Genomic DNA, 13,231 nt, shown 5'->3' with positions numbered 1-13,231 from the left:
AAAACAGGTTGTAAAAGCACTTCAATATAGTTATATTAATATTTTTATTAGCCAATGTTAAAACTCAGTGCCACTTTATGAAATTTTCATTCATAAAGTTTTCAAAGGAATGTAAATTCTTTAACTTGCTAGGTAAGTTTATTGAAAAATAAATATCATTTTCTAATCTCAGGGCCTGATTACTACCCTTTTCAAACAAGCCACATGGTTTGCTTTTCAAAACTCATTTGGTGAAGGCATTAGAAATTTTGGTAAATATATTTTGTCCAGTTTATTTTTTTTTAAGTTTTTCTATTATATTTACTGTAACTTTTCCAAGATTAGAATAACATATCTAATAATGCTGCACAGTGATTTAAAACTGTGATAAACATATCCCTGGGTATGGGGATTTTTTTTCCAAGAGATACAGGGGCATTGATAGTTTTAAGACTTATCAATTTCCAAATCTCAGTCTTCATAAAATCCTCTTGGGCACCAACAAAAGAGAACATTTTGAATTAATGGAGCCAGTGGTATTGACAATGTGAATTACTGTGATGACTGGGAACAAGTCCTCTTGTGTACCAGGTTGTTTCCAGTTCTTTGGTTTCAACAAAATGGAAAGAGGGGCTAATCAAGTTGTTAGTTTTTAATAACAGCATTAAGCATAATTTTTGAGGCTAGATTACTGTGTGACTTGTATGTAATGAGATAGATCTGTAAAGTATCGAGTGACATTCCTACAACCTTTTGTACTTCCATCTACTCATGTATTGCGAGCAAGGTTTCTCAATTCATACGTCTATAAAAATTTTAAATGATGAGAGAATTAAAATCCTAGTAATAGAAAATATCCACTGATACATGAACTAATTAAACATCAATTACTATTTCAAAGGGAAAGAAAATATTATAAAGGAACAATTTTGTAAATTAGCATGAGAAATTATTAGCACGTAAATATTTTTCCAGTAACCTTATATGAAAATTTTAAAACATTAAATAAACAGAATTGTATGACCAGCCCCTCTGTACCTCTTTCTATCTTTAATTTTCACCCCTTTTCCATCCCACCACTTCACCCCACTGCTGGACAATGATGATGGGTTTTTTTACAGTTCATGTTTTTGCTTTTTGGAATGGGCATTTACTCTAGTTTATTTTGTATGTGTATGTGTGTTTTTTTCTAACATCTTTGCAAATAAACTATACAGTAACTTTTTCAAAATTAAAATAACATGATATCTTATGATTATTAGATCCCATATACCCCTGGGATACATGAAGTCTTTCTAAGAGATACAGGGGCAAATATATTTTAATAATCAAGTGCTTTTACATTTAAATGAGGAAGTTTTGGAGAGACTTTTCTTGAGCCAACACAATTATTCAAGTATTTATTTTGCCTTTTAGCATAATCTGTCTAGAACATTTCAAATAGCTTACCTAAATTTTTTATAATGATAGACATTGGTAAATAGCAATTGTTTTTTAAAAACAGCATGGAAGCAAAACTTATTTGTACTTGAATTTAGTAAGCTATAAAGTAGAACAAGAATGTGATCATAGCCTAGAGTTGAAACAGTTTTTGTTGTTTTTTTTATTAAATATGACAGCTAAATAAAGAAAGTTTGTATTTTACAGGGCATGGTTTAGGTCAGAGATTGAAAGTTCAATATAACTTGTTTATTTTACATTGATTAATTACATAACCAGTAATTATCCATATGACGACATCCCAATGCAAATGCTGACGTCCTTTTCCAAAAGAATTGTGATTTTTTTTTTTTTTTTGCTTTTTCAAAGGTTAAAAAGGTTTTTGTGGTTTACATGTTGTTACATATTTTACAGCATTAGGATCTATGGAATATTTTGACAACTGCAACAGTTCAATGAAGTTGGTAATTTCTTCTTTTAATTATTTTTCATTGAACAGCTTTGGAGTTACATTTCTACATTTTGATTTCTGGTGTATTATAAGGAAAGAAAACTTAAAATATGTCAAAGACACTTTAGAGAAAATACATAATGATTACAATATGACCATAGCTAAATTATCCTTTTCTTGTTTAACCTTTGTTAATACCTAATTTTGACGAAATAGTGAGGTGTTCTTTCCAGCCATGATTGTATGTGTGATTGCACATCCATTCTCAAATAAATTGATTTGTAAGGCTTCATAGATTATCAGCCACATCTTCATCCACTTATAAAGTGGAGACTGAACCTGGCTTTATTCAGTTAAATGATATTCTGATAAAGGTTTCCCCCCCATAATAAAATTTAATATTTAATAATAACGTGTAATTTTGGGGATTTTTTTGTGGGTAAAGTTTAAGAAATTCACTTTTAGAACTTTAGTTGTCAGATTATTTTATTTCAAATCTGTTTTTAAAATTAGAGATGTATTGTTTCTCTTGGGTGCATATCACCAATTAATACGTTTGATTTCAGATCTACAACTTACTGCTTTGTAAACTTCGCTGAGGTAAAATGAAACCATTTGGCTACTTGAACTGATCTACATTGCATAGGTTTTTCCTATTGACATTTGCAGAAGCTAACATGTCAGAAATAGAAGTGATGAAACAATACATCTTCCATATTCTCAATTGGCATAATGCTAAACACAAATGTAGCTAATTTTTAGAGATTCTGAAATATATATTTATTAGTTCAAGTTTTGTTACTAACAAGTGAGATATTAAAAGTAGAGCTTTCTCTACACTAGTATAATCTATCCAGAATGTTTGCATATACTAGAATTATAAAAGATTAGTTTTGCAGCATAACTTATTTTTTTTAACTAATACTGGTTTAGGGTTATTTTGAAAATATAAGTAAATGTTAGTGATTAAAAACTTTACTTCATTTTTTTTTAAGGGTGAAACTTTATTTTAAGTTTTTTTAAAATATAAAATTAAATATACATTCTGGCAGATATCTGTTTTCATGAAGGATAAGGGGGTTTGGGGTAACTTGTATTTAAAATTTTGTAACTTGGGTTGAGTAAAGATATACTTAAAATAAAGCATTCCCTTTGTAATTCAGATCCATTCTCAACATATGGGTATTAATGAAAGAACATGTATGTAGTTTATTTATGTAAATATTAAATTACTTTAGAAATATTTCCTAGACTTAAAAGTACTAATGCACAGTATATTAATTATAATGATGGCACTTTGAAATTCTGATATTATATTCACTTAAAACTTAACTGCAGGGGTGTCTACATTAACATATTTATGTCTTATTTCTTTGCAGCAAGGAGTGAATAATGCAGAAAAATTTGACTATGTAAGTACAATATAGAATTAAGTTTTCATCCTACATTCTTTTTTTTTTTTAAGATTTTATTGGGGAGTTGGGGGAGGGGAACAGCGCTGGGGATTCAGGGGAAGGGGAACAGACAAGTTGCTGTCCTTTTGTTCTTCAGTGTAGTTGTGGAGGACGTCGCTTCACTGGCCCATGTTGGTATTATCATTGCGCTCTTCCCAGGTGAGGCAGATTGGTCGCCAGCCTCTGGACTGCTGCTCATGGCAGCTCCTGGCAGCTCACACCAGCTGCCGGCCGCTCACGCTGACTGCCGGCCACACACAGTAGCTTATGGCAACCCACTGCAGCAGGGGCTACAGCCTACTCCGTCGCCAGGGACTCAAGGCAGCCCAGCTCCAGGTCAAGCTGTTGTTCACCATTTTAGCTGTAGAGGGCAGTGTCACTGGCCCTCATGTGGGATCCGAACCCTGTTCCTGCTGCTCATAGCTGGCATCCCAAGCCAGCTCTTAACCAATGCGCTACTCGGCCGGCCCATGCTACAATCTTTATATATATATTTTTTTGATACTGATACTTTACTTTTTAATTTTGGTTTATAGGTGATGCAGTTTTTGAATAAGATGGCTGGTAATGAATATGTTGGATTCAGTAATGCAACGTGAGTCTGATTTATGACTTAGATTTTTTATAATGAGTCTAGCCTTTTTAAATTAATTTTTAAAAATCTAGATTATAAAATTTTATTTTAAATCCCCTTTTGTTACTCCATATATGTATGCACACATTAGAATTAATCTATTCTCCCTTGTTAGTCCTAGGACTTAATTCAGTGAATAAATAATTATTTAAAATTTGGTCATCAGAGGAAAAAGATTGATTTCTAAATTAACTTAGAGGGGGAACACTTAAAATACTTTAAGTGGTTTTAATAAACTTAGGGTAATCATAGAATTAGAAGGGACCCCAAGTTTATCTCAAATAACTGGCACTTAATTTTCTGTCTGTAATACTTGTCTTACCTCTCTTAATCTCTCTGTGCTTGGCTAACTTGATTTTTACCCTAATTATTTATTTTGGTATTTGCAAGTCTATATAAAAGTTGAAAGAATAAACAGTGGATATCTGGATATTTTTCACTTATTTTTCTGATTACTGTTTTGTCTCATTTGCTTTTTCTTAACCCCTCTCTTCAGATAAGTTAAAATATATGTGTGTATCTACGTATATATGTCCATATGTGTAAATATACATGTATGTGGGTGGTTTTTTTCCTGAACTGTTTGAAATTAAGTCATAGACTTCATGATAGTTCACTCTTAAATAACTCAGCATATGTATCCTAAGAATAAAGGCTAGATCCTACATATCCACAATACCATCAACACTCTTAGGAACATTAACATTAATTTTAAAATACCATGATATTTATTAATCAATATGTAAATGTCCCCAACTGTTCCCTAAATGCCTTTTATGGCCTCCCCCAGCCAGTAGCTAATCCAAGTTCATGCATTCTATTTGTTATGTCTCCTTTGTCTTTTAAAAATAAAAGTCCCCCTGCCCTAGACCCTTGCTTTTTAAAATTTTATTAAATGGCTTTTTTTGAAGAGCTCCAGCTAGTTGTTTTATAGAGCAGGAATTAACGAACTTTTTCTGTGAAGGACCAGATAGTAAATATTTTAGACTTGTAGTCTCTGTTACAACTACTCAGTTCTACTGTTTTAATAGGAACATAGCCATACACAATATGAGGCTGTGTTCTAAAAACCTTATTTATAAAACAAGCAGCAGGTTGGATCTGGTCCATGGGCTGTAGTGGATATTCCCTATTTTGACTAGGTCTGGTTGTTTCCTTGTGATTAGATAAGGCTTAAACAGTTTTGGCATGAATACTAACTATGCGATGCTTTATACTTCATGTTTCAGAGGGCAAAATTTTTACGTTGTCTGCTTTACCAACTTTTATTCATCAGCTTAAGTATTTTTCCCAGGGGAAGTTTTTCGTTAATCTCATCTTGCCCCTCTTCTGTGCTCTCACATTACCATATTTTATTGAACTTATTCTATATCTCTCTGTGTCCCATCATCACCATAAGACTGACCTGCTTAGGACCTGGATAGAATGTCTTCCAGAAGAATTCATTTCTGTATTCCTGTTATCTGGCAATATTAGGCTCTTGATAATAGTGTTTGATGAACAGAAAACTACGTGCTAGGCACTGCTAATTGCTCAATTAGTCCTTTATCTATACATGTTGATGTTTTTTTAAAAAGCATGGCAAGTTGACATGTTAATTTCCAACAACTTTTCCATATCCAACATCATTTTTCGGACCATGGAAATGTTAAAATGCACAGTTTGAAGGGGCTGTTCAATAATACAACGAGTGTCACCCACAGTTCCATTTTTTTTTTTCTCAGCAGCTTTCTGGACACTTGTAGGTTGAGCTTTCAAATATATATCCAAATTTGTGAAATTAAATTCATCTAAATCAGAACTCATTCTCTTTATTCCCAAACTGCTCTTTGCTCCAGGGATTCCCATGTCAGTTGGTATCACCATTCTTTCTTTAGACTTTGTTAGAAATCTGGGCTTTGTTAACAGACTTCACAGTTTCTTTTCTTTCCCATCATGTGTGATTATACTTCACCTTCCATTCCTATCACCACTACCTAAATTCAGGCTTCCTGTATCTCTCATTACAGTAGTCGCTTAATAACATCACTCATGCTTCCTTTTTCTCCTTTCCCAAACTGATGTCAGAGCTCTTTCTAAATTGTAGATCTGACAAGGTAACTTGTTTGAAAGCCTTCAAGCTTTAATTTTGAAGGCAATTAGGAGCTGTTACATTTTTTAGTATTTATCAGTCTTGGTAATTTGGTCCCAGTCTCCTTTGTTAGTTTGATGTTTCGCCATTCTTCTACATGAATCACATTTCCCAGTTACATCCGAATATTTGCTATTCTTCAGTGAAATCCTGTCTTTTATGCTTTAATAACTTGTTCATGCTGCGTGATATTTGCCGTTGCCTGGGCTTCCCTCTGAAATCTGTTAATCCAGTGAACGCTGTAAGGCCCATTGCATGCGTCCCCCAGTGACATTTCCGTGGATTCCCTCAGTTGGAATTGACTATTTATTGTACTTTCGAAGGAGCCAGAAGATTCTGCAATTTTTTAGTATATTTTAATGATGGAGTATTTGGTAAATTAAAAATTAGCTTCTTTATTCACAATATAGCTAAAGAAATTGCAGTGAAAGAATGTCACTTAAATGACTTGCCCAAGGTCACATAGTTAGCAAACCTATTGGTGGAACTGGGACTGGAACTGGAACATGGCAGCCTTGACTATTGTGTCAGTGTTTTTTATACTGCACTTTGATATACAAATTAAACTATAGAACAACCATACTTTTACAGAAAAAAATAATTTTTTTTTTCTTCTAGGTTTCAGTCTGAAAGAGAAAGTGGAGATCGAAATTTTGCAATAGGATATTACTTAAAAGAAAAAAAGGTTTTTAAATTTTTTTTATTTCAAATTATCCTCATTAAAATACATGAAGATGCATGCTAAAAACTCAACAATAGCTTTTAAGCAACATCTATTACTGTTTAAGGTGCAGAAGTTCTTGCAAAACACTCGAGTTAATGCTATCAGTGTTAATATTATTAAATTGATTTGTATCTGGCAGTATTCAAATATTTGACTAGTTACATTAGTGCAAATTTTGCTTAAGGATTCACCCATTTACTCAAAAGTAGAATGTCTGATTATTGTTGATTACACTTGATTTTTTAAAATTTTAAGTGGCTGGTCCATTAACTTGGTTAATGAATTATGAATCAGTCTATTTTTGTCAGTTAAACTACTATCTAGAAATCTATATGTGATGTAATTTTGCTTTATTGTTCTTCATTATTTCATGTTTATACGCTTTTATAGGTTATGTGCTATTTTGTTCTCAATTAAAATGAAACATTTATGTACATTTTAAATTTAATCATGTAACTTTTACCTATGTGCATATATTTTTTTTCTTGTGTTCCTATGTTTTTAATTAGCTTTGTATTTTTTCAGTGTTTTCCAGAAGGCACAGACATGGTTGGTATATTAGACTTCTATTTTCAGGTAATTTACTTTAAATGTATGAATTGTGTATATAAAAGGATGTGTCACATTTTGCAGAACATAGATATCTCTAAAATCTTGGCTCTAGGGAAAGAATATATTTCCCTTTAACTTTCAAAAAAAAGTGCTTATGAAAGACAGCCTCGTGTCTGTATTTCCTAGAAAGTCACAATTCAGAATGTAATAGGGAAAATTTTTTTCTGTAAAAACATTTAAGAAGTATCAAAAATAATGTATAGTTCCAGAAATTGGCTTCCCCTTATTATAAGCTGAATTCTGTTTTCTTAGCTTTTAAATTTTGTTTGGAGGAGTTGTTTATCAGAGGATTCATACTCAGTATTTTAAAGTGGCAGTTTCTCAGCTTGTTAGTTCATTTCTGCAGTGTCACACAGTGGGCTTTCTTCGAAGTTAGAGTATTAAACTCCAACTCTCTCCATATTCCTGAAGGAGGGGGCCCACTCATAATCTGCTGTGGGATAGAACTCAAGTTAGTCTTCCTGGACATCTTTCTCCTCCCCCCATACTTCCAGTTCAGTTTATTCTTACAGATTTAATACCATTAGTACCTCTGATGGGTCTATAATGTGAAGCTATATAGTAACAAATTATTAATTTCTAGTTTACCCTCCATTTACCTCTTGTTACTTTTGCAGGTACTTCAACTTTTCAGTAATCTTAAGGAATATATAAGGGAAGTTGTTAGAAAGTAGGTTTTGATAGAAGTGCAGGTCACAGTTTGTCACCTGCCCACTGTGAAGAACTATAAATTGGAAATCCAGACTGTCAGTATAGGAAAACAAGGTCTAACCCAGCCACTTTTAGCCATGTGACCTAATTTCAGTTACTGAGCCCCAGTTTCATTTTCTGTAGCATATGCTTGACCAAACTTTCTGCATTACGTGGAAGATGACATGGGATGATTTGTGTGAAATTTATTTGAAACTAAAAAACTAGTATATCAAATATAGTGTCATACTTTTATCCAGGAGCCCTTTTTTTTCCCCTAGCCCATATGACTTTGTTCCATTTGTTTTCCTTTGGTATACATATTTAACTTCAGCTATTATAGCTTAGGTGCAACTAAATCTGTGAAATTTCTACACTTCGGTGCAAAAATCAAGAGTTAGTCATAGAAGCCTTCCCTACTTTTTTGTGTTGCATATAATTGAGCATTCATCAGGGCATCAGAAAAGTACTGTTAAACTGGGATTCGTCAAATTAGGAGTATATCGCTTTATGACAAACAAAATTCCAGTTAATACTAAGCATAAATTAGGAAACGATCATTGGATTTTAAATCATTTCTTTTAGAAAGCTTTTCATGATTAAATCAACTCTCTATAAGTCTTTGCTATCTGGGTCAACATAGTAAGTAGATTCTGTAGTTTTGTGGAAATTGAGAAGAGGTTTTAATACAAATAGGCAATGTGAAAGTCAGTCAAAAAGTGGCTCCCAGTTTTCTGATTCACTGTAGCTGGTTTCCTTCTTGCTGTCTTCAAACCTCTTTATGCCTCTTGTATGTAGACCTTACAGTATGAGTGAGGAAAGTTTATAAGTTGAGAGCTTTTCTTCCTCTTCCCCTTTCCCACCTTCTCTTTCGCCTCCACTTTTCCCCCCGTTTTGGTTGCTGTTAATGAAAAATAAAATAGACCATATTTATTGTTACGGTTTTATGGATAAATTTGCATATGGGGCAGTAAACTATTTCCATTAGTATGATTATATTTAAATACAAAAATGTCATTCTGCATTGTACCTGGACTTTGCTTTTTTTTTATTCATCATAGTATATCCAGCACTCATAGTCAATATCAAATAAACATTTGAAATGTTATTAAATGGTTTAAAAGGTAACATTTTGCTTTAGGCACACAGAGCATCCAAGCTAGAGCTGTCTTAGATTTTTCTTTCCTCAGTCCTTTGGGTGACCATCTGGGGATGCTGAACTTGAACTTTGTTGTAGATGAAATGTCAGGCAATTAGCATTTTTTTCTAAAGTGGCAATTTCTCACGTAGATGCCATCTATCATAATACTGATGTGTGTTGCTTTATCTTAAAAATATATCATGGCTCCTTTTTCCCTGTTGAGTTGTAAATAATTATGCCTGTGTATCCTACAAAAAGCATTAATATTTAATCAACTGTGAACATCACATGTAATAACAATTACAAATCTTAGTGCTTAGAACCTGACTCTTTCTTATCCAAGTTCTGCCATTAAAAGACTGAATAACTGGGCAAATCAGGATGAACTTTAAAGGGGCTAGAACTTTGTTTAAATTGAAATCTTTAGAATGTCATCAAGTTATATTAAAATAATCCCTTTGGAAGAAAGATTTCAGATCTGTATGAAATACCAAATAAAATAGACTATCTTTTAGAAGTTAATTGTAATACTAAAAATAATGTGAGCCTAAATGTTCAGAATTCAGTTTTTGCTTCTTTTAGCTATGCTCCATTGAAGTCACTTGTGAATCAGCCAGTGTGATGGCTGCAACACTGGCTAATGGTGGTTTCTGCCCAATTACTGGTGAAAGAGTACTGAGCCCTGAAGCAGTACGAAATACACTGAGTTTGATGCATTCCTGTGGCATGTACGATTTCTCAGGGCAGTTTGCTTTCCATGTAAGTAATTGTTTAATCTTAGTTTTCTCTGGCAAGAAACTAGTCTGGACTAGTTCTTTCAAAAGTGCAGTTTGAACTTTGCTTCTAAAGCTGTACATTAATTTTTGAGAAAGAAAGGCTTGTTTCCAAGGTTAATTTGTTACAGAATTGGTAAGGAATAGGGTTAAACAGTCCACCAGATGTTCTTATGTTAAGAACTTGATGTTTTATTTATAGAACCTCATCACTTCTACTTTTAAGGTATTTCAGTGTACATTCTTTACTTTTACTTGTTAAATGTTGAGCTTTATAGAGCATACCTCAAGAATTCCCTAAGTTCAGAAAGAGTGAATAATTGTGATGTTTAACGTTTTGGGTTATAGCCATAGATGTTTTAATGTTAAAATTTAAAAATATACAGCTTTATGCTCTGTTGTGCATTTGCCATTTGTGAAATGTGTAGAATTTTTTTTTTTTTTTTTTTTTAGCTGAGCCATCCTGCTACCTGTTGGCAGCTCAGCAGCTGCTCAGCTCAGGCCGGGACTCGAACCGCTGTTGCTCAGAGCTCACACTCTTGAGCAAATTCTTAAACAACTGAGCCATTCGGCCGGCCCTAGGCTTTTTTTTTGTTTCGTTCTGCTCATGTCAAGCAAATGCCCTAAAAATTTTTTTTTTGAAATTTTTTTAAAAATAGAAAAAATAAAGAAGCATTTAATGTTATGCATCACTAATACATGATCAATCTTGTTTCCTCTGTATGTACACCTACTTTCCCCACCCTTGTCATAGTTCAGTCCAATTCTAAATGATAGGGGCCCTGAAACACACAGCACTGTTATTACATATAAAAAAACAAAAAATTTTATTCTTTAATATCAACAAAATTATTTAGTCAATGTGCAGATTTTCTGGATTGTCTTATAAATTATTATCCTACAGTTTGTTTGACTTGGGATGCAGATAAGGGCCATACATTATGATTGGTTGTATCTCCCTTTATTTTCTTCTTTAATCTGCAGTTTCCTCCCTTGATCTCTCTTTTTTTTTTTAAGGTTTTATTGGGGAATTGGGGGAGGGGAACAGCGCTGGGGAATCGGGGAAAGGGGAACAGACAAGTTGCTATCATTTTTTTTGTTGTTGCTGTTCTTCAGTCTAGTTGTGGAGGACGTCGCTTCACTGGCCCATGTTGGTATTATCATTGCACTCTTTCTGGGTGAGGCAGATCGGTCGCTGGCCTCTGGACAGCCGCTCACGGTGGCTCTTGGCAGCTCACACCAGCTGCCAGCCGCTCACAGTAGCTTATGGCAGCCCAGTTCCAGGTTGAGCTGTTATTCATCATCTTAGGTGTAGAGGGTAGTGTCACTGGCCCCATGTGAGATCTGAACCAGGGCTCTGCTGTTCAGAGCTGGCATCCCAAGCCAGCTCTTAACGAACGCACCACTTGGCCGGCCCGATCTCTCTTTTTTTTTCTTATTTTTGTTTGAAAAAACTGGGTCACTTATTCTATACCATTTCTCACAGTGTAGATTTTGCATATGCTTTCCACTGTCCTTTGTAATCCCTGTAAATTGGTAGATCCCATTCCAGGTGATTTGTTTGTTTTGCTTAGTTTTGTGCAAAATTACTTCTAGCAAGAGGTACTCAATGTCTGAATGTAGTAAGCCACTAATGAACACCCCTCTGATTATATTAATTTTGTTTTTTATCATAATTGTCAAGTTTTGCATAACGTAAATAAGTGTTTTGAGGATGATTAATTTGAATTACCATCTTACTGCTATTTCTCAGAATTTCTCTGATAGCATACCACAAAGAATCTATTAAGAAGATATAATTTCTCATTGTTTTCTAGTCATAAAATATTTTTGAAAATAACTTTTTATATTTAGAAGTAATACACATTTATTACAGAACAATTAGAAAAATAGTCAAAAAGAATAAAATAAAAACATAGCCCCATGATTTAGATATGTTCTATTGTAATTCCTTACAATATATGTTTCAAAACTTTTTTTATACTTCAATATATTCCATCTGTTTTATAACTTTTTCATTTGCTGTATTATAACTTTGTTGATAAATACTTACAACTTTTTTTAATGTTGGAATTTTGTATAGATATATGCCATAATTTTTTAACCAATTACTTTATTGTTAGACATAATTTTTCTTATTTTAAAATGTTAAAATAAATGTCCCCTTTTTCACATTATATTCAGGTTGGTCTTCCTGCAAAATCTGGAGTTGCTGGGGGCATTCTCTTAGTAGTCCCCAATGTCATGGGCATGATGTGCTGGTCTCCCCCTCTGGACAAGATGGGCAACAGTGTTAAGGGAATTCACTTCTGTCACGTAAGCATATTTTCTTAATGAAAACTGATCATATAAGTTGAGCTGTCCAATGATTCTATTTTTTTTATGCATTTTCATAGTTTATTGATTGCTGGCACTCTGCCTGCCTGTCTGCCAGTTACTAGGTAGTCATGGAAGCACTCATAGAGGACTTCAGATTACCTCTACAGGACAGCTCTCATGTAACTATTCTCACAGAAAATTACATGTGAAAAAAAAAAAGAAAACTACATGTGTTTGATGCTTATATTTTAATTTTCATGGTTGTAATTAATTTTCAGTTTGCAAAAGCCCAGCAAAAGATATTAAACTTGGAGAAGTAATTTCAAACTCAACATAAATTAAGATTATAGTTTATTGTATCATTGATGTGAATATCTTTATCCATCAACTACCTTTAAAAGGTTTTTTTTTGAGGAAAAAATATTTTTTTTGAGGAAATAATTAAAATTACACAACGCTTGCTGGTATTTCAGTTTCTGGTTTATTTACCTTTATTACTTCCCAGAGTCTGCATCGAGTACTATAATTTTTTCTGCAGACTTTTTTTAAAGATTTTTATTGGGGAATTGGGGGAAGGGGAAAAGACAAGTTGCTATCCTTTTGTTCTTCAGTCTAGTTGTGGAGGACGTTGATTCAGTGGCCCAAGTTGGCACCATCATTGCACTCTTCCCAGGTGAGGCAGATCAGTTGCCGGCTTCTGGACGGCTGCTCACAGTGGTGCTGGCCGCTCACGCTGGCTGCTGGCTACAGCCCATGGCAACCCACCTGCCGTCACCAGTGACTCCTGGGAGCCCAGCTCCAGGTTGAGCTGTTGTTCAGCATCTTAGCTGTAGAGGGCAGTGTCACTGGCCCTCATATGTGGGATCCGAACCAGGGACCTCTG

At 33.9% G+C, this 13,231-nt stretch overlaps 1 protein-coding gene across 3 annotated transcripts in view; it reads left to right on the top strand.

The window, feature by feature from the left end:
• The window catches only part of GLS (glutaminase), a 77,664-nt gene that overhangs the window by 33,383 nt on the left and 31,050 nt on the right, over positions 1-13,231 (top strand). For all 3 annotated transcript variants that reach the window (XM_019662346.1, XM_019662347.1, XM_019662348.1), the window contains exons 8-13: positions 3,250-3,282; positions 3,861-3,919; positions 6,708-6,774; positions 7,339-7,389; positions 9,839-10,015; positions 12,214-12,345. In XM_019662346.1, the coding sequence (XP_019517891.1) occupies positions 3,250-3,282; positions 3,861-3,919; positions 6,708-6,774; positions 7,339-7,389; positions 9,839-10,015; positions 12,214-12,345 (519 nt within the window). The remainder of the gene's footprint in view (positions 1-3,249; positions 3,283-3,860; positions 3,920-6,707; positions 6,775-7,338; positions 7,390-9,838; positions 10,016-12,213; positions 12,346-13,231) is intronic.

The sequence above is a fragment of the Hipposideros armiger genome, unplaced genomic scaffold (assembly GCF_001890085.2).
Source record: "Hipposideros armiger isolate ML-2016 unplaced genomic scaffold, ASM189008v1 scaffold_372, whole genome shotgun sequence".
In the NCBI taxonomy this organism is placed as follows: domain Eukaryota; kingdom Metazoa; phylum Chordata; class Mammalia; order Chiroptera; family Hipposideridae; genus Hipposideros; species Hipposideros armiger.
This window is presented reverse-complemented; position numbering and strand designations above follow the sequence as displayed.